The sequence below is a fragment of the Rhipicephalus sanguineus genome, chromosome 10, assembly GCF_013339695.2.
Source record: "Rhipicephalus sanguineus isolate Rsan-2018 chromosome 10, BIME_Rsan_1.4, whole genome shotgun sequence".
Taxonomy (NCBI): domain Eukaryota; kingdom Metazoa; phylum Arthropoda; class Arachnida; order Ixodida; family Ixodidae; genus Rhipicephalus; species Rhipicephalus sanguineus.
Window position 1 is genome coordinate 146330362 of NC_051185.1, and position 27957 is coordinate 146358318.

The 27957-nt window shown below is 44.7% G+C and overlaps 1 protein-coding gene and 1 non-coding gene across 2 annotated transcripts; one reads left to right on the top strand and one right to left on the bottom strand.

The window, feature by feature from the left end:
• The first annotated feature begins 117 nt into the window (after positions 1-117).
• LOC119406803 (PC-esterase domain-containing protein 1A) lies at positions 118-27957 on the top strand. Its single transcript, XM_037673537.1, has 7 exons — positions 118-193; positions 269-348; positions 2218-2441; positions 5196-5409; positions 6953-7122; positions 17041-17174; positions 27797-27957. Exons 1-7 carry the CDS (start codon positions 118-120, stop codon positions 27955-27957), a joined length of 1059 nt encoding a protein of 352 aa, XP_037529465.1.
• On the bottom strand, positions 3344-3416 carry Trnar-ccu (transfer RNA arginine (anticodon CCU)). The gene has a single exon. It is a non-coding gene; the product is annotated as a tRNA-Arg (tRNA).

Consider the following 27957-nt stretch of genomic DNA (forward strand, 5'->3'; position numbering starts at 1 on the left):
CGCGCATGCATCTGCCCGTTCGTGTTGTGCGCGTGCTTGCCGAAAAAAGGAGCTGCGTTCTGTGCTGGCGGTTCTGTTGCCCAGGCTGGTTCCGTCGACGCCTTCTCGCCGTGAAAGATGCCTCTGATATTTGAGAGCACCGACGTGCGCAACTTGCTCAGCAACAAGCGCGTCGTGTTGATGGGATGCTCAAGTAAGTGTACGTTCGTACAATATATTCCAGAGTTCTTCGAACGTAAAAAATTGTTCCATGCTCCACCTCTCATAGATGTAAGGGCAATCTACAAAGACCTCATATGTGTCCACCAGCACAACGAGTTCATATCAAACGAGAAGCTGAAACAGAAGGTAAGCGCTCAGCTGTTCTCGCGCGCATCTTAGCGCTGACTTTGGGTACTTCGGGGTATCGTTGCAATGATGTTGTACTGCCTTAGGTTATTTCTCCGACATAACACGGTTGGTGCTGTTGTAGGAAGTACGAACATTAATCTATTGCATGATTACCTTTAGCACGTTCTACGGCATGTGGAATGATAGTTTTGCTACGTTGCACGTGATTTTGTTTTAGGTTGTACAAATTGAGACGTCAGAGAGTGAGAAAGGTGAGGAAGGCAATTCAGAGTGAACGTTAGGGGCGAAGTCTGCTTTGGAAGGGTTCGTGGTTTAAGGCAGGACTCTCAGAGACTCTGTTCCAATTATGCGTTGTATATGCGTTCTGGTAAAGGCGATATGGCGGGTTCGATTGCGGTGGCTGCATTTTCACGGAGGCGAGGAATGTTAGAACGCTCGTGCCTGTTTGATTCGACAGGGAACACGTAGCATCAATTCGGGTTTCGAAGCAGTAAGATAATTCTATCCAATTTTCCGGTAAGTTTCAATGAGCCATGCTACGGCGCAAAGAGCCAGTAGCGTTGCAAGACTAGAAGTAACCTAATTCTAGTTCACCATTTTTTTTTATAACGAACCGAGAACTCCAGTACCAGTGTCGTCTTCGTACAAGGAACGAGCTCTTCAAATGTAGGCGTCGCGAAGCGAAATTGAAAGGAGTTTGTACGAAGCTATCATCGAAAGCACTCGAAATCGAACGGTGAAATATCAATTTCGTGATCCCTAACAAAACAAATGAATATGGTAAAAAAAATAATGAATGAGAACTCGTTCACCATTGATCGGATGCGTAACTGACCATCAGAGTTGAGCGCGTTTTAAAGGGCCACTAAAGAGAAACAATAAATCGGTTTAGATCGATAAATTGTGCTCCGAGAGCTCTAATGTCGTTAGTTTCGCCATCACAGGTTTATTAATAGAGGAGAAAATCAAGTTCGAAGTTTCGTTTTTAAATTTCGCGTCGAAATCTTCCCGCGTGACGTTACGGATTTCAAAGTATATTTATCGTATTTTGGCGCCATTGGCTCAACAAAATTACCCCAAACTTGGTATGTTAAGTCTATGGCCCCCTCAGAGGACAATGTACTTCATTTTTACCGATTAGGAACTACGTAGTCCCTAGTAGGCGCTGTCAAAAAATGTGACGTCACAGCGAATGATGCGGAAACTTCCAGGTGGCGTCGCCACCCACATTTCGTTATTGCGAGTTTTCTCGAGCGTCTTCTCGCAGCAAGCGTGGTGTTTTTGGTATCGTGAAAGAGTACTTTACTAATATGAGAAAAATTGTGTTGCTCTTTAGTGTCCCTTTAAAGCGGCGTGGGTAATTCTAGAGCCATACAGCACTTCATGTGGTTAGCGCAGCTCTGTTGAAATTTGGTCTTGTCGGTACATACTGACGACGAAAAATAGCGCTGAGTGAACGGGGACACAAGAAGAATAATGTGTTGTGTGTTGTGCGCCTTCTTCGTGTGTGCCCGTTCATACAGTGCTATTTTTCGTCGTTAGCACAGCTGTTATTCCGGGATATTCGACAACTATTACTACCATTGCGCAAGTGTATAGTTTCCTTTGCTTTACTCACACAATTACACATTGATTTCACTTATATAATTAACTGGCCTGTACTCTTGCAGTGGTTGGTACGCGTTCTTAGCCAGATTTCAGCGCTTAGGCCTACTTTAACGTGGAGGAGACAACAGTTACGAAATTTAAATAGCCGTGTTGAAATTGTTTTGGTTTTTTTTAAGTGTAGGAGAGCTTTGTCAGTTTACTGTTTGTCGTTCTATGTGAGCCTATCTCTTTGTTAAAAATTTTCAAAAAATGTTTTAGATGGAAGACAGTTCATACGGAGACAACCTTGTAGGGCACGGAAAGAAGCACAATGGCCGTGACTATAGAGAAGAAAGGCTGTACAGGAAAAACAGGACCTCCATCTCTTTCTACTTCCTCACGAGGATCTACAGCGAGTACGTTCAACGTATCCTGGCAGACATGACCGTTGGCTATGCGCCTGACGTCATCGTCGTCTCATCGTGTCTCTGGGATATCACACGGTCAGTGGCGCTGCATGCGTTGCTACAGCAACAATGATTGTCTCGCACCAGGTTGCAATTCCGTGACAGTGAAACAGAATTAGAAGTACTTCATCAGGGCATTTGGTAGCCCTTCAAGTGAATTTAAAAAGTTAGAAACCAAGAACTTAAAGTGGCCACTGAAAAACCACATGCTCCTGCGGCTACAGCGACACACAATGTCAATTTCCGTCAGGAGGAGTGACGTTTGGTCGTGTGACATTGAAGCCAGCGGCTGTGCGATGCGGTTGGCCTGCCACGCCAAGTCTCGCGATGAAATTCATATGGTCCTAGCTAGGCCAAATATAGTGTGCTAAAAAATAGAAAAACATATGCGAGGTGCGCTGAGAGGAACAAGTAGAATGAAAAGCGGAAGGGGGCATTTTCCGTTTTCGTCTGCTCGACTTTTCAGCTTCGAAAACTAATAACTTCAGCACTTACGCGCCAATTCTTATAATCCTTTTTTGAGTTCATGTCAGCATTCGACACGACTGCCCTACAGAAGGCAGTGAAAAAAAATTGACCCAGAATCTCCTTTAGGAGTTGTCTGAGTGATGTGCAGGCGTAGAGTTTCACCCTATAGTCGCGGTCTTCCCAGGAGTTCTTGTTTTCAGGTAGCATCTGCATGGCGTCTTTCATATTCTTTCTAGAGCTAGTGAGCGTCTGGAGCGGCCTAAAGAAAGGTCATCCCTTGAGCAAACTTTTGTTAATGATTCAATTTTCGGAAGGTCGCAGTTTTTTTTAATGTGCGCAATGTTCGATGTCAACTTTATACGTTATCAATGAGCCCTAACAGACAATAATGCCAAGGAAAGTATAGGGGATGTTATTAGTAGTAAATGTAAGGTAAATGTGAAGAAAGAAAAGTGGACGAAAAGATCACTTGCCGTGGGCAGGGACCGAACCTGCGACCTTCGAATAAGGCGTCCGATGCTCTACCAACTGAGCTACCGCGGCGGCCATCCCCCCGTCCATTTTATAGGGTATATATGTATATTTAAACATGGGAGCGTCATTCAACGCCGCTCCCACGTTATCGTTTCGTTCACTTGTCTTTCTTTGCATTACCTTACATTTACTACTAAATAACATCCCCTATACTTTCCATGGCATTATTGTCTGTTAGGGCTCATTGATATTGTGTATAACAAAGAAAAACAAACCCTTAAAATTAACACTTCTTAACCTAATACGTTGTAATACACAGGTACCGTCACGTATTATTTCAACAAAGCCGTCATAGCAAGCGTTTTCCTTGTTTATTTCATATGCATCGCTATAGTACAATGCACTCATGCAGCGTGGGTTTGTAGTGCAGTGGTTAAGACACTCGCCTTCGGAGCGTGGGGGCCTGCTTTAAAACTTCAGCATCGCCAAAAAATCATTTTGTTTTAAACATTTATTTCTCTATAGCCATGATCGTCTTACATGAGAGCGACGGACGGACGGAGAGTTTTGTAGCCGAGTCGGCGCAGCAATGCTTACGCACTTCAGAAACGTTGTAGGGCTTCTGAAAGGGTAACGAAAGCTGAAAAGTGCAGATTTCTCAAAACCAACTGATAGTCGAAGTAGAAATGTATAAAAGGAGTCATACCGGTATATCCCGATGAAAATGCTTGCAGGAACTCCTAACCAGGCTGGTGCATCTGCTTTCTACTGCGACTTCCCTTCTAACTAATTGCTACTTCGCAACAGAACGGCATGGTCATTTTTTGTAACAGTGTATATGTATATGTGCAGTTCTTTTGTGACTGAATGATGAGCAGGGTCAATTCTGTGACAAGCAGAGCCTGACTTCTTGGTGCCGTTAACAGCTCTCGATGGGAAAGCACTGAGAACCGTTTATGTAGTGTCGAGTGTCAGTCAACAGCTGCAAAAGAGCGCCTTACTTCAGAATCGGATCGGTAAAAATAGCGTGGACAATGTACATTATGCAACTTGGAGAGAGGAGGCATTACATACGGCATAGTTCATTGTGACAGTGTGCTTTTTGATCTTCTCAATGCCAATCTGAAGAAGTGGTTCTAGGATACCCAATACAGAAGAATGGCCTATGGTTTCTGAAGCAAGACTTTTGGCCACTCAGGCTTAGTGATGTAAGAAAAAACAGCCCTTATACGGCGCCGTGCATCTGGATAATTGCACTTGAGCCAAATCCTTACCAACGGCTACGCATTGTAAAGTATAATGTATGATGCTCTATTGTTAAATATTGACATGCCTGTGGTAATACTGGAAACTTAGCTAATCAATGTGGTAATTGTAGCCAGGTAGATCAACGTTTTGACATGGCCCGATCTGCTGAATCCATTCGTGTGCTTCAAGGAAAAATCCTTTCTTGCGGTTATTCTTGTAATTAAGTTTCACTACAATGAACCTGTACCGGACACGTAAAACTAAAAATACCTCCTTGTTTCTTACAGTCTGTTGTAGAACTGAATGAGCTTGTACTGTTTCTCACGACATAGCATAAACACTGTGAAACGCAGAGAAGATGTAGAATGCACAAGGATACTGACGTTGGTGTGAAACGTTTTAGATCTACATTACATTGAATTGTTCTGACGTTAACTGCATCGGATTTGGTATTGTTAGTTTCTTTATAATGATTGAATGCTGTGATTTCTTCTCGGTAATTTTACAGTCGCCGTTGACGTTCTGTCTATGCTTGCTGCCTGCACAGACTTGCTGTGTTTCCGTTTTAAGTATCCTCTCACAAGCTGCACTTGTCTGCAGTTGGGGTCCAAATGGCGTACAGGAGTACAAGGAGAACCTGAACAGGTTCTTCAGTGACCTGAACAGGATACTACCCTCTACGTCCCTGGTCATCTGGTTGACAGCAGCCCCCTTAGCTCAGGATGTCCGCGGTGGATTCCTCATTCCGCAGCTGGACTTCCTCAAGTACTCCCTCCGATTTCACGTCCTCGAGGCAAACTCCTTCTGCAGGGAGGTGATGCGATTACATTTCATCTTGGCATCTTAAACCACTTGCATGGGCAGCAAAGAGAAAAATGTGAACTGTGCTAGCTAAATGGCCTCCACAGTACTGTTGTAGTACCATTAGATTGTAGTCACTGTGAAGGACCAGAGGAGCCCGGAAATAAATAAAATCTAGTAGCAGATGTAGCGCTCAAAGCACGAAGCAGCCTGCACAGTTTTCAGTCAAAATTTTATCAATCGGTCAAATGCACCGCCTGTGTGTGGATAATTAATACAACGTGCATATTTTTCCCGGAACCACGTTTACTGTCTGAACACCGATACACTAAAACTCTCTTACCACGAGAAAGGCAATGATAAAAAAGAAACTTAAGAAGGAAATACGGGATGGAGCCATTATATTTTAATTTCCATGACAACTTGTCGTTTCCTCATGGATTTTTGGGGTCTGCGCAAGCGTAGCCAAGTATTTGCCAATTAACATATACCACACTATCTATTAAGGAGACAAAGACTCGGGAGTCTGAAAATGCTTTACTGCAAGAAAGTGTCTTAAATACGGGAAAGCGCTTTAAGCTGCGCAACGTCAAATCCGACGTAGCGCTGCTGAGATTTATGCACAGAATAATTGAGATATGGGTTTGGCCTTAATTTCCCCTGATATAAAGGGGTTGCAGCGCACACAGATGGGGAAGGAGGGAAGCAGAAACAAAACGCCTATTTCTTCGCTTTGTGTCGTTTTTTTCCCGCGTCATGAGGGTCTAAAATGGAGGACATTCCGCTAAGTCATGCATGTCAAAAGTGAGCAGCAGTTAAAAATGACAATTTCACGTTGTTCAGTACGGCCACAAATTCTTAGATAAAAGGCTTACGTTTCATTGGTTTTTGTTGTGTACCTACCATATCGAACTGATTCAAGAGCTCCCTTTCAAACATTTATGCCTATTTTCAAGCGTGTATTAAACGTGTGAATAAGATACGATTTTATATATTTGCTGTCTCTCGGGTATCGGGAGTATAAACGGAAGTCCCTTATTTGCTGTCATGCTCCCCTGTTATCTGCTTTTATTTTCCTGGCGTATCCTGTATTGTATCCTTCATGTCCTATATATTTTCTCTAAGCCTCTATCTTGTCCAATGCCAAATGGCAGCACGATTCGACTGGTTGTAATGCCTACGGTCCTTGACTTCCATCCTTCTTTTTGTCCTAAGTACAATAAGCTACTAAACTAAGCGGAGCATTAGACAGATATGCATAACCTTTCAGACCTAAGTAATGGCGAAATGCAGTTTTCTGTGTCTCTCACCAATTCTCTCTTTGCATTCGAAAATGAATGCAAAAGTACTGTTCTACGATAAATTTAGGTGTGTGTCTAAGAACTTCAGGTGCTTTTATTGATCCAGAGACCCTCCACAAAGCTCCTCTTATAGCGTGTTTATTGCTTTTAGACGCTAAGTTTAATAATTTGATTTATTCTTCAATCGCTTAGTTCCGGTGTTTGCCATTGTGACACAAGCTCATTTTGAGATGCGTCCTTCTCGCATGTTTGTAGACGGCTGACAGGTATGGCATCGACGTCGTCGACATCCACTACCACCTGCGTATGTTCCTCGAATATCGTGCCGAAGACGGCATTCACTGGCTTCCGAAGGCTGTGCGGCTCTGCACCAATCTCGTCCTCACTCACATTGCCATATCGTGGGGTTTCAAAGGGCCATCTTGGTAAGTCACTTTAGAAAGTTGCAGTTTCACCAAACCGAGAATGCAAAGCAGGGACATAAGCTAATGCTATAATATGAATGCACAATAAGTATTCACTGTCTTTGCGCAGTATCCCTTGGAGTGAATATTTGTTAATACGTGGTTAGCGTTCCGTAAAATCTTTGTTCTGTGATAAATGTAGTCGACTTCATCTGGTTGGTTCGCTGAAATGGCGCTTTCTGTTGGTTGAGAATTGGAAAGAGAGGATTTTGACAGTGTAGCTAGGAGCCCAACCAGAAGTGCTCTGAAGCGTTCTTCTTTTTGTTTTTGCTAGTGTTCGGCGAGGGTTACGTGATTTATGGAGACAAGAAATGTGGGGCGCGTGTGTGGTGTTACAACTTAAACAAACGAAAATTAAACTGAACCAACATCTTTGTCTCAGATGTGCCGTCCCATGAAATGGTCACGAAGCTTTCTGGCTTCCTTGGCGAAATGAAAATGGCAGCTATTCTCTATTCGCAGCAAAGAAGGTACATATTCTAAGCGTAGAGGAAGTATGAACTATGCCTCCTTTACAAATATTTCAGGGTTTTTCAAAAACATTTCAAGAACTGCTCAGGAAGTTTTAGCTCTCTTCTAAAAGAAATTATAGGTGTCAAAGATCGACATATTTAGAGAATACAGGGAGGTAGGTCTGATGGATGGGCACTGTCAAGACATTGGCAAGAACAGCCTTTCAAAAAAAATTTTAAAAGTGCTTTTAGGCATTGTACAGTCGTTATGAGCTTTGTTTACTTTTGTATAGTACAAGCTGTGCATTCGATCAAGTTTTACTCATAGTGGGCATGTAATTTTTTCTCTAGCATGTATTAGCTCTTTTTCTTCCTGTTGTCAGTTATTTCATTAGACGCGTGATTGGTTCCAGTCTCTTTTGTAAACTAACTGAGGCTCTTGATCTGCGTTTGATAAAAATAAAAAGCAGTTGATGTGTAATGTGTAATTAATGTTGAAAAAAAATCACAGCATATCCACGGAGTGAATGATGATGAGTGGGCGAAGCTGCGGAGGTTCATCGGTAAACCGTGAATCTTCCGTGAATTCTGCCCAGTACATCATCACCGACGTGAGATCGGGCGCGTTTATACTAAAGGTTCGATGAGAGTTATGACGACTTGCAGCTCACTTTAATTTTACATGTACGCTGTGAATTTTCATTGTTTAATCACGCACAGGAGAAATCGCACACACGCACTACCTTGGAGGTCAAAATCCAGTGCCTATATATACGGGGTGGTCAGTGAACGGTTGTGCAGCGCGAGCGGTCGGTTTTGGGTCATTCCACGCCAAACGCCCCAGACATTGCGCTCGACCCTCTCCAATTGTATTGTAAAAAATTGTGGACGTTCATATCAGTGCACTATTTACCCTCGGAAAGTATTTTTTGGAAAAAAAAATTTCTTGTCTGTTACAGTGATTTGAATTTTGCCATAATGGGGGAAACATAGGTTGCGAAAAGATACTATAAAGTACAATACTTTACAGAACGCCTTAAATATATGCTGTTTACTTGAAAAGGAAGGGCGATATCTTATTATCACCCATTGACGACCACTAGTTTGTCTCACGATGTGCTTTGTGGTGAAGCAATGCTGCAATTCTGCGTCCATTTTGATTATTTTTTAAAAATTCAACGAATATTACAGACAAAATAGGACTATATCACATGGCTGGATAGTTGGCAGTAAGCGTGTCAAAAAAGTATTGAAGTCGATGACCGAGTAGTTTCGAAGTGGAAGGGGCGCTAACATAGAAAAATGTGTGAAATGCTCCACGTTCAGGCACATGTAGAGTGGTGATGCAGTCCAAGTAAAAATGCACGCTTGGTCTCGTTGGGAAGAGTAAACAAAGGAGATTTATTTGTGAAAGTTTCATCGGAGTGTTTTTTGTTTTTGGAGAGAAACAAAAATTTATGTTGAGCGTTCGCGGCGTGCCTGGGCGCGGGCCCGTAAGTCCGCTTCGCTGCGCCGCCACTGTTCCTTGGGGCAACGGAAGTATGCAGCGCCCACGCGGGTGGCACACATGTAGCAATATAGTCCTATTTTGTCTGTAATATTCGTAGAATTTTAAAAAATAATCAAAATGGGCGCAAAATTGCAGCATTGCTTCACCACAAAGCACAAAGCACATAGTGAGAAAGACAAAGTAGTGGTCGTCAATGGCTGACAATAAGATAGTGCCATACCTTTTCAAGTAAACAGAAGATATTTAAGGCGTTCCGTAAAGTATTGTATTTTTTAGAGTATTTTTTCGCAACGTATGTTTCACCCACTACGGCAAAATTCAAATCACTGTAACAGACAACAAAAATTTTTTTTCCAAAAAATACTTTCCGAGGGGAAATAGTGCACTGATATGAACGTCCACAATTTTTTACAGTACAATTGGAGAGGGTCGAGCGCAATGTCTGGGACGTTTGGTGTGGAATGACCCTTTTTTCAATCAAGACGCTGCCGCGGCGCTGCCTCGCGACGCTGCCTGCGTCGGCGCCGCTGCGCCGCGAGGCAAGATAGGGGGGGGGGGGGGGGGGGAGGAGAAAGAGGGGGAAGCGTAGGAGAGGAGAGGGCGATACATATTGCGTACTGTCGCAGCGCATTGTCTTTAGGGAGCCTTCATGTGTGCACGCCCCCTCCGTTTTTAAGACTCGTTACACACTACTACGACGGGGACGAACGGGTGCCGCTATAAGGAGCTTCGCCCCTAAATGTGTGGGTTGATTGCATAATATACAGGGTGTTATTTAGACAAGACAGGTTTGTTATAAAAATTCTATGACAGTCACGCTCCAATCGTTTTCGCGAACGTACTTTATGTCGAGACGGAAATACTTTGCCGAAACTAAAATGACATTGACGAGAATAATTAGCAAAAACTTTCTATTATTGAATTGAGGGCAGTTGTTTATATTAGAAAGTTGTAGTGCGTGCCAATATATGACATACCCATTCTTTAGAAATCACGAACGTTGCACATAATTCAAGGTATTCATAATCGAATTTTAAGAGTGAAGCGAAAACTGATCGCGCCCGGCGCGCAGAAAACGCGGCCTGTCTGTTACGTCAGACCGGAACTACTAGCGACAAGGAAGTGACGAAATAATTCCAAAGTCATACGTGCGTCAAGAACCTCTAAAATATCTACAATAAAATTTGTAGAAACTGGTAGCTCTTTCAGGTGTTTCGAAGCCGAAACAAGTGTAATTTAACAAAAAAAAAGCAAAAATAATCGTCTCACGGACGGCATTATGGTGTTGTAACTGCAAACACTGTTGCGGAACGTCGGCCTTCTATCCGTAGCGCCGCCAGAAAGACGGATCCATGAGACTGCAACGAAATGCCTTTAATGGCGACAATCGAACACAAAAAAGTACATGATGATAGTGGTTCACGGTCTTCTTGGCACTAGCTGCAGAGACAGCAGCCCACTATCAATTCCTCTTCTTCGTCGTCTGCTGATCTCCGACATCCTCTGGGGCCTCAAATGTGGCGACATCTAGCTCTAGACTATGTAGCTTCTGCCCTGGCCTCTTGACTACTTTGCCTCCCTGTAATCACACTAAACAGGCGCGTACCACTCCGTCGTTTCCTGGCTACACTTCTTGAACCCGGGCTAGTGGCCAGAATAACTTGGTCGTGTTAAAAATGTCCACAATCACGATGTCGCCGACCTTTAAGTTTCTTGAGTGATGCGCGGGTGAGCGATGAGCAGATGGTAGTTGCAGCAAATATTCATGTTTCCATCGCTTCCAAAAGTCTTCCATCATTTTTTGTCGATGTTGAAAACGACGCTGGTAGTCTTTGGCCCCGTGACTTGTTACTTGTTTTGACAATGTCTTTCCTTCTGGTAACGTCGTCAGTTGCTGGCGTGAGGGCTGCAGGTTCGCTGGCCTGATCACGACAATACGTTAGTGGCCGTGAATTGAGCACCGCTTCAACCTCAGTCAAGACAGCTTCGGCCTAAAAATTTTCGGAGTGCCGTCTTCACAGTCCCGACCAATCGTTCCCACCAGCCTCCCCACCATGGGGCCGCTTCGACTATGAACTTCTACTGTATCCTTTGGTTTGCAATATAATCCTGGAAGTCGTCTTTTCGAATAACCTTCCATATTTTTTGTAGCTCCCGAGACGTCCTCTTGAAGGTAAGCGCATTGTCGGAGTAAATGGTACTTGGCAGTCCCCTTCTTGCACTAAAACGCCGGAATGCCAACATGAAAGCAGGTGACGACATATCCGAGACCAGTTCCAAGTGCAAGGCTCTTGTCACTGCACACGTGAAAAGAACGATGTAAATTTTGGAATCGGAGTTCTCGGATGACTTCGCATGCAATGTTCCGGCGAAATCAATTCCTGTAGTGTCGAACTGTTTCGTCTTTTCGAGGCGGCAAGCTGGAAGCGGCGGGTACGGCGGCACGGTGGGTCTCGTGCGAAGACGCACGCATATCAGGCACCGGTTGATTGCTTTTTTTTGCCGCTTGTCGCGCTCTCGGGATCCATAAGCGTTCGCGTACATTGTGTACTGTCGCCGTAACTCCTCCGTGCATGACTCGCCGATCGGCATTGGCAAATACCAGCTCGGTGAAACGGTGTCGAGTTGGAAGCAGGAATGGATGCTTCACGTCTCAGCTGTCTCTGAGATTTTCTAGCCCTCCCCCGACGCGTAGAAGCCCGATTTCGTCGATAAATGGGTGTAGTTGTGCTACCCATGAGTTACTGGGTGAACCTTGTTTTTCTTCTAGCCACCTCCGCTCGTCGGGAAACGATTCAGATAGAACTTGGCGGATCCAGTATCTCTCGGCTGCCAAGATTTCTTCAGCAGATATGGCTCCATCTTCCTTAGTGTTGAACCTAACCTTGGACACAAAACGCTGCACCCATGCTGCGATCCGAAGGAGCTTGTGCAGTGAGCTGAACTTCGTGGCATCCAGCAGTGGGGCTAAATGCACTGCGCTGCCTACTGAGTACAGCGTCGTTGGCTTCGTCACTGTTATGCATAGCATGTCGTTTATCTGAGGCGGTGACTGCTTCACAGCTGGCCATTTTGCTGAGTCTTTACTGAGCCAAGCTGGCCCTTGCCACCAGACTACGTCGGTAGCCAGTGCGTCTAAAGATACACCTCGGGTCATCATATCCGCAGGAGTTGTTTCTCCTGGACAATGGCTCCAGGTGCATTCAGACGTATTATTCACAATTTCCTTGGCTCGGTTCTTGACAAATACGTCTAAAGTCGAAGTCTCTCGCTGTAACCAGCCAAGCACTATGGTTGAGTCAGTCCAAAGAAAACATTGCGCTCTTGGCATGAGATCGCCACATGTTTTCACTATATATTTTAACAGTCTGTTTCCTGTTAACGCACCCATTAGCTCTAGTCTTGGCAATGATACAGCTTTCAATGGGGCTATCCTTGACTTGGCTGTAACCAGAGTGCTCGTCACATTCCCATTCACATCTAAGCGAAAACATGCACAAGCTCCATAAGCTTTTGTGCTTGCGTCGACGAATACGTGCAGCCGATTGCCACGTGGTGCCGCAACTCCACTCCTGAGGTTCCGGGGAACGTTGACTTCCGGTAGATGAATAAGCTGGTTTCTCCAGTCGTGCCATTTTGCCCTAATGTGATCGGGAAGATTATCATCCCAGTCGACTTTTGAAATCCATAACTGCTGAAACAGCATCTTCCCTCGTACCACGTATGGTGCAAAAAAGCCTAATGGGTCGTAGATCCTTGACACGGTTTGGAGTACAAAACGCTTAGTGTCCTTTACCTTCTCCAAGAAAGTAAGGATGTTCTCCGGGTTGTAGATAAAGGTGTCTGTTTCTTTGGACCAACCAATTCCTAGAACTTTTGCTTGATGTCCAGCGCTATCCTGGGTAAGCGCATCGTTGTTGTCGAACAGTTGTTCCAGTTCTCTGCAGCTTGAGCTTGAGCTCCATTTCTTTAAAGGTATGCCAGCACCATTAATCAGTTCTTTTGTGTACTTGTAAAGAGTTGCTGCTTCCTCTATGTCATTCGCTCTGAATAAGTGGTCATACAAGTAAAATGACTTCAGAAGTAGCTGTGCTACTGCCTTTTTTTCGGGATGGACTTGTCTCCAAGTGATGCTGATAGCAGCCGTAAGCATGAATGAGCTAGCTGTAGGTCCAAAGGGTACTCTGGTCATTCGCCAAATCTGTACTTTTTCTTCCTTGAAAGGGACATCAGGTCTTCTGTCAAGCCACATAAACCTGAACAGGTCACGGTCCTCTTTTCGTACCTTGACTTGCAAGAACGCCTTCTGAATGTCTACTGTCATTGGAACTAAATACCATCTGAAACGGAGGAGAACCTGTAGTAGGTCAGGGTTTAGGTTCGGTTCAGTTTCAAGGCAACTGTTGAGAGATTTCTCTCCTTTGGCGTGAGACGACGCATCAAAGACCACGCGGAGCTTGGTGGTGTGTGAGTCCTCTCGAATGACCTCCCTGTGTGGCATGTAGTACGCAGGGCCATCCATTGATGCGTTGTCAAGTACAACTTCAGCATGGCCGGAAACAATTTATTGACGAATCGCTGTATCGTATCTCTAGAGCAATCCTTCTGCTTTCGAGATACGTGTAACCACATTTCGTAGTCGGGTAAGCGCGACGCTGTAGTTGTCTTGTAGCAGCTCAATATCGGGGTGTTTACGTGGCACGGCTACTTGGTACCTTTTTCCGATCTTTGTCAGCTTACTCTCGAAAACAGATAATGTGTCTGCGTACCCGTGAGTTGCTTCTGTTGGTGCTATTACCATGGCATCCAACGTCCAAAAGGACTCCGGTATGTTTTCCCCCAATCCTTTACTTTCTTCAGCTTGCACTCGCAGTACGCAGATCATCACCTCGGTTGTTCCGCTTATGAAACTCGTATTTGTGACAGGACCTTGGAGCGTCCATCCGAGAGTGGTCTTGACCGTTACCAATCCTTCTACTTCCGTGCTTCGTATGATGTCGCCGCTCACGATCTTCTGCAGTTGATCAGGTCCTATGAGCAGGCTAATGCCCTTTTCGCCACACTCTCTAGGCACAGTTTGCTCGTATGCCAACCGATAATTTTGCTCTCGCAAATTGGCTGCGAAGGAGCATTCCACAGCCGTGGCAGGGATGTCGTGGCAAATTACTGGCATGGCGATGGCTTCGATGACGTGCACGTTGTAATCAAACTGGCTACGTAGGTGAACCACGACGACATTGCACTTTCTCACACGAGAAGGAGCGTATGATGCAAACGTGTTCACCGCAAGGCAAGTCTCTCTAAGGATTTTTAGTCCCAATCCGTGTCACCAGGTTTTCCTTAATGAACGTGCGTTGACTGCCTCCGTCGATGCTGCTTCTGACATAAGACGTCTCGCTGAAACCGACAATACAACAACGGAAGGTCTGTAAGTTGACGGCTTCGTCAAGTTGACGGCTTCGTCAAGCTTGTAACGACATTCGACCGTGTGACTCTTCTTTTATTGCCTTAGTAGCATCAGAGACCACGTTGGTGACTTTTCGCCTCTTGTCGCACGATAAACTGGGTCGCACATCGTTGTAGCATGCCTGCCTTTGCATGTAACGCACGCCAACCTCCGCCGGCACTCGTTTGCGCTGTGGCCCTTCATAGTACATCGCTAGAACCGCATAAATTTAGCCAGCCGGTTCTTTTTCTCTGAGATGGTCAAGGTGGCGCTGCATGCCTCGGTTTCAAGCCTCTCAGACTTGCAAAAGAAACATTCGTTGCGTACTTGCTTCCATTCTTCGGATGCATGTAGGACCGATGACCACGGCACATTCTTTCTGTTGTTCCCGCTGCCTTTGATAGAGGACGTCGATGGATCACATTGCTCTCTCGTTTCGAGCTCTATCTGTGTATACCGCAAGAGCTGCTCAATGTTTTCGCAAGACGTTGTGGTTGCCTCTCCTGAAGTAGCGCGTTCCGTGCCTTGTGCTTCATCCTGGAGACGTCTATGGCGTTGGAACGCCACGACGATTTCTTGTGGTAAAGAGTGAAGCATAACGTCGTACAGCATCGCCGAAAAACTGCTAGTTGGGACGTCTAGGACGTTGAGGCAGCGGACATTCAGCTGGACTACGTCGTAAAGCCTGCGCAACTCCCTCGTATTCGATGGAGAGGTCACGGGCTGCAGTTCACGACGCGCTCTGAAGTGCTGCTGTACGATCCGGCTCTTGTCCCCGAACCTCTGCTTCAGCAGCTGGATAGCACTTTCATAACACGCTTCTGTGGTTGGTAGTCCGGCAATTGCAGCTACTGCTTCACGTACCAAATAGCTGTGTAGGTAATGAAATTTGATCGTGGCACGTAAGTAATGCTGTACATGACATGCGTGTCATTATTTTCATGTTAACTCGTGTTTTTATGTTCCTCACACAGTCGCGTCGCGCAATACCAATTTCGGGGTAGATCAAGCTAGCGAAACGGCCGCCAGCGCACCATGAGCGCGACACGTAAGTCATGCTGTACATGACATGCTTGTCATGATTTTCATGTTAAGCCGTGCTATTTATGTTCATTACACAGTCACGTCACAAGATACCAATTTTGGTGTATATAAATCTAGCGAAACGGCCGCCAGCGCCCCATGAGCGTGGCACGTAAGTCATGCTGTACATGACATGCGTGTCATGATTTTCATGTTAACTCGTGTTATTTATGGTCGTTACACAGTCACGTCGCAAGATACCAATTTTGGTGTATATAAAGCTAGCGAAACGGCCGCCAGCGCACCATGAGCGTGGCACGTAAGTCATGCTGTACATGACATGCGTGTCATGATTTTCATGTTAACTCGTGTTATTTATGTTCGTCACACGGTCACGTCGCAAGATACCAATTTTGGTGTATATCAAACTAGCGAAACGGCCGCCAGCGCACCATGAGCGTAGCATATAAATCATGCTGTACATGACATGCGTGTCATGATTTTCATGTTTTGACTTGTCATTTATGTTCGTCATACAGTCATGTTACGCCATACCAATTTTGGGGCATATTCGATGAACCAAGCGACCAGGAGAGCACAAAGTCGTAGGCGGCTAGATAGATAGATAGATAGATAGATAGATAGATAGATAGATAGATAGATAGATAGATAGATAGATAGATAGATAGATAGATAGATAGATAGATAGATAGATAGATAGATACGCTCAAAGTCGCAGAAGTTCGCTAAGAAATGCTTCGCATTTAAAAGTACATGATGGTAGTGGTGCACGGTCTTCTTGGCGCTAGCTGCAGAGACAGCAGCCCACTATCAATTCCTCTTCTTCGTCGTCTGCTGATCTCCGGCAAACACAGCTTTGGTGAAATTACATAACTAACCTACATTCTCACCTTTTCACGGATAAGCAAAAAACTTGCAATACGACGTAGAGAAGTACAGTAGCGCTCAATATGGCTTGCAACACGGGAGCGTGTGGCTTCACGAATTTAAAAACTTCTCTTTCTTTCCACTAGCCCTCATTTCTACAACTAAGCGCTGTTCTCTCTCTAGGGGACGTTCCCAAATGAGAAAATAATATTAAGTTACACATATTAAACGAGTTGAAGCCGTGCGCGCTTATTAAACTCGTGAGGCCACGCACTCCCATGTTGCAAGTCATATTGAGTGCGACTGTACATTCCAAGAGCTTTGTTTATGAAAAGTATGATACATGCTGGACGCAATTCTAAATGCACTGACATTCAAACGTGAGGACTGAACAAGCTAATGCAGGTGCAAGCTAGCTGTCGCTGATATATTCATTAAAATTATTATGAGGCAGAGAATGAAGTTTCCAACTATCTTCAGAGGTTGCGGCTCTTTGCAAAGGCATGTGCTTCAGTTCTTTGCCCTCATCTCTGTTGCACATGCTGCTCATTTCTTTGCAGTCACAGCTTCTTGGTGGGCAGCGAGAAGGAAATCATTCGCGATGGAAAGCGCGGTTTCCATTGCATACCAGACGAGGATAGTGCAAGCGAACAGAATCATTCTGCGGACCTGCTATTCAACGCAGCCCTTGGATGTGAGGAAGTAGTCGTGAAAGAGGTGAGTTTCAAGCGCACGAATGAGAGTCTTATGGCGTGAGTCATTTTACTCTCACGTGGCAGTGTTCACTCAGTGACCACAAATAATGCTGGGTACTTCAGTTTCATGGTGGAACGTGGCGCACAAAAAAAAAGACACAAAGTAAGTGACGACTGGACGATGCGCTTACTTCCAACAGAATATGAGATTCTGTTGGAAGTAAGCGCGTCGTCCAGTCGTCGCTTACTTTGTCCGCGTCTATTTTTGTGCGCCACAAGTTTCACCATGTATCACCACCAACAAGCCCATTCTTACGTCCTTTCAAGTTATACTTCAGTTAACTTCAGCCAAATCATAATTAGTACTCAAATTCACATAAGTATGGTTAGTAAATATATTATCTGGAGGGAAATAATGCTTAGTACGTAGTTTTGTCTGATTTTCATGCTTCTTGAGTTAGACGTTCCTGAAATGTAGTTCGCTGTACAGGGCGTTTCGAGAAGTGTGTCAGAAAATCATCCAAAATAAGGGAAATGGAATATCTGCTCGCTGTCTTCGCAATAACTTTTTCTGTGGCGGGAGACATCCTAAGATAACTAGACACGGCAATTACGGCAGTACTTAAAAAATAGCAAATCAACTTTTTAATTAGCGGAGACAGACGGCCGGTCATATGGGAGAGTGACTGTCCTTCCTGCGAAGAGGCCATTGTCGCTTTGAGATTTTGAGAAATTGGCCTCTGGAAATTATTGCGGAGCAATGACATTCAACCAACATCATCGGCGAAACCGAAGCTCCGATGAGCGCAACTAGCAGACGACCTGGATGACGTCTCTGTTCACGACGGCGATTACAGTGGTTGAATATACGAACAGCGCAACGGACAAGGACAGAGGAAGGTAATAACACACAGCGCTGTGTCCTTGTCCGTTGCTCTGTTGGTATATTCAATTATGACCTACCAACTTGCCCAAGTTTCCACGCTTCAAAGATTACAGTGGTGTTAGTTCTTTTGCATTTGTTAACGTACGTGCGCCATGCGTACTCTAATCGCAAACTAAACCCCTACAACTACAAAGCGAAGTCGATCCATGACTGGTACAACGACGCTCGCTCATTCTGGACGCTTCGGAAAAGTATGACAGTCGCTCTCTTCCGAGTGTCGGTTTCGGTTTCGGCGGCGAAATTGGCCAGATTTCATTTTTCTCTAATGATTGCCAGCGGCTGCTTTTGCGAAATTTGAAAGGGAACAGGCTCCTCGCAGGAAGGGCTGCAATTTTCTCATTTGACCCGATCGCCGGGCTCAACTAATTAAAATGTTAACTTAATTTCTTTGTTTACTGTCGTAATTGATGCCTCTACTCAACTTAAGATGCCTGCTGCCGCAGAAAAAGTCGGGACCAGAGCCGGGACCAGAGAACACGTCCGAATTATCCGATTTTCTGAATTAACGGGCGTCGAATTAATTAACTTTTACGTAACTAACACAATATTTTTGGTGACACGTAATCACATCTATTTAATAGTTTTCTCACGCTTCTCTGTTCACGCGCTGGTGTACAGTTGCTCTCTAGGTAGTGTATTATTTTTAGACAGTACAGATTTTTTATAAAGATACTGTGACAGTCAGGCTCCTGTCGTCTTCACAAACGACCTCTACGCCGAGGCGGAAAAACTTCGCGCGCCTAAAAACAGACTGAAACGAGTGGTTAACAAAAACTCGTTATTTACTTTAATTTTTACTTCCGGGCAGTTTTTATATGGAAAAGTTGGATGATGTGACAATTTATGGTATACACATTCTTTAAAAATCCGCCAAAACACACGCAATAATCAATGGTAGTGACGTACTACCTTGTCTCTTGTAGTCCTACTTATAACTAGTTATATTTTGTCTGTGCACACTTATAATTTATTGTCACGCTCTACAGGTATTTGCACCTTTGTACTTGCGATTGATCAAAGCTTCTTGAAAAATTCCGGCAGATCCCACGCGCTGTGGGAATCGATGCAATGCGAAGCAGCCAGCAGAGACCTGCGTACATCGCCTTCTTTCTATTTGAGGGAAAATGAAGGCAGTCATGTCATCACATCTAGTTGACTATATATCTTATGTTTGTCATGCATGCATGCATGCATGTAAATCGTTTATATAATGAAGCGTATATCTGGTATATACAATGCATGACCTGTCATTTATATTTGTCACGTACTCATGTCATGCCATACCAATTTTGGTGTATATCAAAACGGCCGGAAGTGCACCAAGACAGTGTCATGTAAATTATGCCGTACACGACATGCATGTCATGATTGCCGTGTTACCACCTGTAATTTATGTTCGTCGTACAGTCACGTCACGCAATACCAATTTTGGTGTATATTAAGCTAGCGAAACCGCCGCGAGCGCACCATGAGCATGGCATGTAAATCGTGCCCTACACAACATGCATGTCATGATTCTCATGTTACCACCTGTCATTTGTGTTCGTCATACACTCACGTCACCAAATACCAATTTTGGTGTATACCAAGCTAGCTAACCGGCCGCGAGAGCGCCATGAGCGTGGCATGTAAATCATACCGTACATGAAATGCATGTCATGATTGTCATGTTACCACCTGTCATTTGTGTTCGTCATATAGTCACGGCACGCAATACCAATTTGGATGTATATCAAGCTATAGCGAAACGGCCGCGAGCGCGCCATGATCATGGCATGTAAATCATGCTGTGCATGACATGCATGTCATGATTTTCATGTTACCACTTGGGATATACGCCATGCAATAGGAAATTTGTACATGAGCGGGGAATGTATGTCATGGCGTACATGACATGCATGTCATGATTTTCATGGTACCACCTGTCATTGATATTCGCCACACAGAAGTAGCTCGTCGTATCAATTTTGGTATATATCCATCTAATTAAACGGCCGCGAGCGCCCCAAGATCATGTCATGTAAATCATGCTGTACATGACATGCGTGTCATTGTTTTCACGATAGGACCTGTCACTTATGTTTGTCATACGCTCTCGTCACGCCATATGAATTTCGGTATATATCAAGCTAACGAAACGGCCGCAAGTGCACAAACACCGTGGCATGTAAATCATGCCGTTCAGACTGGTGGCGTGCCATCTGGTTGGAAGCATTCTATTGTCCCGATTCTAAAACCAGGAAAGTCTCCAAATAACCTGCAAGCTTTGCGCCCAGTTTCGCTGACTACAAATGTCTGCAAGCTCGGTGAAAAGATGCTGGCCACACGTGTTTCCCGGTGGCTTGAATGGATCACAAGTGCCATCCGGCTCAAATAGGATTCCGTTCACACTTTGGAACTGAAGATAGACTTCCTATCTTGTCGGACCACATTTTACAGGTTTCACCACACAGCCACGCTGTACGCATGGTTGTACCAAACAATATAACGAAAGCTTATGATAATATAGACCATAAAGCCATAATTGCCAGTCTCATCGAGCTGGGACTTCCGCCACGGGTCGTAAGATTTATCTACTAATTTCTTCATAATCGCACCTTTGCGATAAGCAAGAAGCTTGCTTCTCGTCGATCAGAGGCGTCCCGCAAGGTTCGGTTTTGGCTCCTCTTCTGTTCAACGTTGCTCTATTACTTCCGGCTTGGCAACTATACCGAATTCCCGAAGTGAAGTTTATAATATATGCTGATGATGGTGACTTTGTGGTCTTTGCATAATATGTCTCTAGACAAGCTCAACAGCTCAGGAAGCCCTTGATGTGCTGCAAAACTACGCTCGGGACGCCGGTTTGGACATTTCCGCCTAAACTCCAAGCTATGTTGTGATGGAGAACAAGCCAAGACGCACAAAGATCTCGCAGTGCCCTTTTACATTTACACTTGGTGCAGTCACAAACCCGGAGGCTTCGGAGGTTCGCATACTGGGTCTTGATATTCACCGGTCCGGTAGGGGCGCGCAATGGCTCCGCAAAATCAGAGTTCTACGAAAATGCTTCACCTTATTTGTCGTATTGCATCAAAAGCAGCTGGAGCTCGTACTCGACAAAAGAAAAAAAAACTTTTTTTTAAGTCGGCCTATAGCCCTGTCTACTTCGATGAAACCGATCTTACCATATATATATATATATATATATATATATATATATATATATATATATATATATATATATATATATATATATATATATATATATATATTATAAAGAACACATTCAAAGCCCGGCCCTCTGGCCCTCACGACAGAGTGATCCTATTTTTCCCATTATTTAATTTTTGTTCTTTATACTCTTCTGCCACCAATAGTCTGTCCGTCTCTTACTTATTAAGGCGAAAACCTTAAATGCCTCATCAAACGCGAAAACTGACCAGCGTCCGGCGTCCCCTGTCGGCGTCAACAAGAGCGATAAGAAAAGTCATCACGTGATGACGTCGCCTTATGACGTAATCATGAGATCACAGATCGCCAAAACTTGTGACGTCACAGTCTTCACGCGGCGTGACGTCACATGATGACGCCATCACATCTACCTTGGCTTTGTCAAAGATGGGTCCATCACGGAGGCAGTGTAAAACCAGGCGAGGTGGCTCCGATCCTGGAGGCAGTGCAAAACCACATTAGGCGCAGAAAGCTTTCGGAGGGTGGCGGCGCAGGAACAATGCATCGACTCAGAACAAAAAGATTCCATTTCAATTATTAAAACTTGCCGCAATTCCATTCCTTTCAATTACTCGGAATGAAAAAACTTAGCCCATTCGCACTCCGGGTATGGCCGGGCAGTTCAATTCCATCAATGTAATTCCTTCACGTAAGAAAGGCATCTTGATAGTTTTATTGAGTTAAGAATGAACGCCCGATAAAGCTGATGTCATTAGATGCATTAAGAACTGCAAGAGTACGCAAAACAGGTTACCAAGGTCGAGGGATGGAAGCTTGGTCACATATCTCGTGCAGTACAACCACCCTACTAATTCCCATAGGGGCAGTTCTCCCGCTACCTATAGTATTTGCATGGTCAGCATGTTTGAACGAATGGTGGTGTTTTAATATTGTTTATGCTTAAATGTGGCAATGCTAAAATGACGACGTAGCCTATTTTTATGCTGACAAAAGTAGTATTCAAGAAGACTAAGCAGTTTTGCCACGCGTCTGGAGCGGTTGTGAATATGGAGAAAAATAAGATTTGGTTAATGAGGAATAAGACCCTCTAGATCCATGGTATTAGTTGGAACAGTGCACCGCTCGGGCACCTTGTGCCTTTGCATTGAATACGGAACACTGGGCCGCACTGCTCGTCAGCACTCACACTCGTCCTGCGCTCCTCGCAGCATAGAAGCACTAGCGTGGCACTGTGGTGGAAGACCCGACTGCCACGCAAAGGGCGCGGGTTGAAATGCCATCCTATCCTAGAAATTTGTTTCTCATTTATTTTTTTTATATCACGCGATAGCGGTCACGGGCACCGGTGGCGGTGGACAACTATGGCGCCAAAATCAGCCGTTGTGATCTCATAACAGCTTTCGCTGTAACAAACTTCAGCGCCGACAATGCCCTCTCTACGCTGGCCTGCGTCACAGGCGCGCAAAAATCCACTTGCGTTAATATAAACATCTCTGGTTGCCACTGTTTTCGTTTTTCGCACAATTTCAACATATCTTTGCTTTGGAATTCCTGCCTGAGGTACGCGCTAATACCGTACCCTGAGCTCACATTGCACGAGCTCAGTTGCTCCGGATTGCGAAGTTTTCTCGTGAACCGAAAAACGAGTGAAAAAATTTCGTTTTCACTCCGGAACGAAATAATAGATGAAGTTTCGGTTACGTTTTCGTTCCAGTCCAAAATATCGTTTTTTTCGTTTTTCGTTTTCGGTTTTCGTTCCGTTCCGACACCCTGCACAGAAGGCCTCCATTATTTTCCAGCGCTTCTGTTCTTGCCAAAAAGTCAGCTGCTCTGGCCCGGGAAATAATGAAAGCTCTCTGGATAAAAACGAAAGAGGAATTGTGTATAAGTGACCCTTGTGTGGTTTTGCGCACGTATGAGTTCGAATTTTGCACTTCTCTGCTGAATTTTCATTGTATTTCTTGACACTGTATCGACACCGCCCGATCACTGGGATAATTGAATACCATCAATCCACATTTTGTTCCTCTACTACTTATTGCTTCCCATTCAATGTAAACTGTATTTTCTCGGTATATCTCCCTCAAAAGCTGTATACAGTCGTCGCCTGCGCTCACTTCTTTCAATATATCCCACAAAATTTATTTCCTGATTAAAGTTGTCACATGCCTCAGTGACGTCTAGAAAATCCACGTACAAGGGCATGTTTTCTATTTTAGATATTTCTATACACTGAGTAAGAACAAACAGGTTATCGTCTAACCGTCTGCCGATTCGAAATCCACCCTGAAGTACTCCCAAGACATCGCTATGTTCTGCCCACATTTCTATTTTGATTTTTACTGCCTGCATCGCAAACCTGTATAGTACCGATGTAATGGTTAGCGGTCTATACGAGCGAATGTCATCCTTTTCTCCATTGCCTTTATAGATTAAGTTCATTCTACTTTTTCGCCAAGTGCCCTGCATTCGCCTGTCTTGTAAGCATTTCTCTACGGCTTTCAACAGTGCTTCCGTAGTGTTATGTCCTAGTTCGTTAATGAGGCTTACGGGGAGACCATCTAAATCCGGGACAGTGCGCTTTGGAATTTTTCCTTCAGCCTTCTTCGAGGAGAAATTCTCAAGTACTAGCTCATCGGTTGCGCTCTCCTTCATACATTTACTCACCGGGGAAATCCCCTGGAAGATCTTTTTAAATGAATCGGCTGTTATCTTTCAGATGTAACCTAGCGCTTCGTACCTTTCCAATTAATTTTCTCCATCTACTATATGTTGCTGCATTGTGATAGACTTCCTACCTAGTGCTTTTATGTGGCTCCAAGTTACCCTAGGCGCGGCCTTCTTTTTTCGTTAATCTCTGTCACGCAGCGTTCACTTTCACTCTTAATTTTTGCTACAACCAATATCTGTACAATGGATTTTTTTCTCTAAATATATTTCCCATATTTTGCTGACTTCGTCCTGCTGCCACTTCTCCTTTTTTGCCTGTCTGCTCCCGTGATGCTTCACGACGCTTCTCGATCGCTTCCCGGATTTCCTTTCCAGCATATAGTTCTCTTCTCTTTCCTTATTTCTTTCGTCATTACATGTAACAGCTCACTATACCCCCGGCCCTTGCCTGGTATTTTGACCACTTCTTCCTCGACTCTTGCGGCCATATTTGTTAATTATGGAAGACAGGGCGCGCAAGCACGGACACAAAAAAGAAGTCAAGAGATCGATAATAGTGGCATTTGTGGTGTCTTGACTTCTTTCTTGTGTCCGTGTTTGCACGCCCTGCCTTTTAGAACGAATACTTACCAACTGGCTGTGCTCTATGTTATTCTATATTTATTTTTTGTCATTTAAATACGAGCTGCTAGACTTTGATTTCATGCTCTTATTTCCAGTTTAATATCCTATTTGTAATGTTGTGCGTTTATGGTCACTACCAAAGCTGTTAATCCCTTCCTCGTCTATTCTAATTGCTCTGGGATAAATTCCTTCTGTCATGAGACAATAAGCAATGTTACATTGCCTGTTTCCGACTTCCCGCGCAGTCTGCCCATCACACTTAGGCTCGTGTTGACTCATCTCAAGACTGTTGCTCGCGGAGATCCAGCAATCGCGGGAAATCTCTTGGAATATCTTTTTAAACGAATCGGCTCTTAGCTTTTGGATGTAACCTAGCGCTTCGTACCTTTCCAATTGATTTTCTCCAATATGTTGATATACAATATGTTGTTGCATTGTGATAGACTTCCTACCAAGTGCTTTTTTGCTTCGAGCAATATCTGTACAATAGATTTCTTTCTCTAGATATATTTCCCATATTTTGTTTCCGACTTCCCGCGTAATCTGCCCATCACACTTAGGCCTGTGTTAACTCATCTCAAGACTATGTTGCTCGCAGAGGTCTAGCAATAACTTCCCATTGGTGTCTGAATATTCGTCAAGGTCATCTGTGTGGGCATTCATGTCCCATAGGAGGATGATTTCGGCCCCATTACAAAATTCCTTAATATCCGTGCTATGCAATCCATTATCTCCCAATTGTTTTCTCTGCAGTTATTCCCCGTCCACAAGTAGGCTACCCCTAGCCGTGTTTGCTTTTCACCTACTGTGCCCAAAACCCAGAGGTACTCTGAACTCGTCTGTTTCACTCTTATCCCATTTGGCTCCGCGGTGATTTAGCATTCCTACACCCCCACCTTTTCTTGCTGATATGGTCCTGTTGCACCCTTCCCAAACATAATTGTCAGTATGTGTTGGCTCTTGCAAGTCTCTAACGTGTGCTTTTGTAACCGTAAGAAACACCGACCAGTAACCCAATAAACACCGATCTCAATTTCCAACCATTCTGCCGTTTCTCTGCCACGCTGCATGTTTAACTTATTCAAAACGTTTCCTCTTTCTTTTTCTTTTACATTTTTTCTAGTTTTCGCAATACTACCTGTCAAAGTCCCCCCTGGTTGTTTCCTTTGTTACTAGCGCAGCAGTTTTTCTGGGGGGCTCGCGGGCCCAAAGGGCCCGCGATCCCCCCAGAAAAACTGCTGCACGTCCTTCCAGTCGCCAGCATGACCAAGGCTCCTATCGAATTGAATTTTGTCTCTTTGGAAACCACCTCACCTGTGCACCTCCCTCTTTATTTCCACTACCTCGAAACCTTTCTCTTGACTCATTCGCCATATCTCTTTGTTTGCGTCGACAACCACTCTTTGCAGCTCGCCGTGGCATACTGGTACATCTGGTACCGTGCATACTAAAATCTGTACCCGGGGGAGCAAAGACACGGCGCGCATGTCATCGACCCTTTTTGCCAAGGTCGTCGCTAGTCCTGACGATTCTGTGTTCAAGACGTCATTTAGCCCTGCCACAATCTCCACGAGGTTGCGTCCGTGAGCTTTAGCTGTTAGTTTTTCTCTCGCTTGTCTTATGACTGAAGCTAGCTTATGTTCTGGGAACGACCCTATCGAAACCCTTTTATCGCCTTTCACCCTCTTCTTGATTGCCTCTGAACATCGAAATAAGTTCGAGTCACCGGCAATAATGACGTGCTCAGACTTTCCTGCTGAAGTGACCTGCACCTCGCTACTGACTTGGTGACCATCGTGAGTCACGGCTGCGGCTTTCTCCCTCCCTCCCTGAAAACTAAGCTGGGCCTAATGATCACTGCACCTGCCTTCGCCACGTCCGTGGCCCGCGCCGTATCTGTCGCAGAAAGTGTGCAAGCACGGAGACCGCGTTTGAAGGCCACCTCGGTGATTCTTCCACCGTGGCTGCCGCATTTCCTGCGCGCTCAGTATCGGTATCGCCTGAATGGGCGCCTTGAATTTCTATGATGAATAATTAATAATTAAAAATTAATATTTATAGTACTGAATAATTAAAATCTCAATACCGAAATTTTGTTAATTACTCATATCGAAGTAACCTTCAGTGATGCAAAGTTTTTCCACCTCGGCGTAGAATTCGTTTGCGACGATGCACGGGGCGTGACTGTCGTCATGATTTTTATAAGAGGATCTGTATTGTTTAAAAAAAGAGCGCCCTGTATATACCTGTTCCTTTATTAATGAAGAATTCAGTCGTCAGACAGCGCTGTTTGTCCCTCTTCTTCCGTCTTTCCGGGTTGTTCCCCTTGCATGCAATATCTAAAGAAGTCTGACACTGCGGCGTCAGACACTGCGGTGTCTCTTTTAATGCGATAGCGTTAAAAACGCGCGTTTCGCAGAAATTCCGGCGTCGGCAGCGGCGTCGATGTCGGCGTCATTGGTTGTGAGCGAATAATCAGCGTTGTCCGTGAGCGAAAACTCGAGATCCACGCCGGTGCGCGAAATTGCTCCGAAAAGAAAAACACGATATGAATGATATGTAGTGCAAGGAGTATCACTAACGCATGTAATTTTGCGTGGCAGAAGCATAGAATCAGATCAGGCGTCAAAACATGTGAATTGCGCAAGGGGGCACACTGCAATAGTTATCATTGTCAACAACAGCTTGCTTTACGGACGCATAGTGGGCCCTTCGCTGATTCGCAAAAGAAAGAATTATGTCCTAGTGGGCACTTCGCGACTGTACTTGTAGTAGGAACTCTAGTATAATTCAATAGGGCCAATGTTGCGCGCAGCGGCGTTATTTTCCTTGCGGTACGATTTAGGTGTCCCCCGAGAAGCCAAGTTATGCTAGCGATTGAAAAGGCGATGCGAACAGGGTCGAATTATGCTATCGCGTTGTACTCTTGAAGAGGAAGCTTAAGCGTCCTGCAAGTTTTTTTCACGAGATGCTTCTCAGCCTCCAGGTTTCATCTGGCTGTAACAAAGCTTAACACATTTTTTTGTATAACGCATCAAACGCACATATGTGTAGGCTACAATACTGGAATTGTATTCACTACATGTGCAAAACGCGGAGGTTATCATTTCGATACTCTCTACGCTTTGAGGGTAGGCTGCGATATTCATGCTACAAGCATCTCGTGCTACAACACTTCTAACTTCGTGGTCGCTGCCTTCTGTGCAGGCCATCAACGATGCCGCAGAGGTCCCGCCATCGCAGCGACCAAAGGCACAAAGGGGCAATTGGAGAGGCAGACGGTATCGCAGGCCACGACGGAACAGGCAGCGATGCCCATGGTTGCCTGGACAAGAGCCATGCAGCAGCCAAAGCCAGCCTGGGCCTAA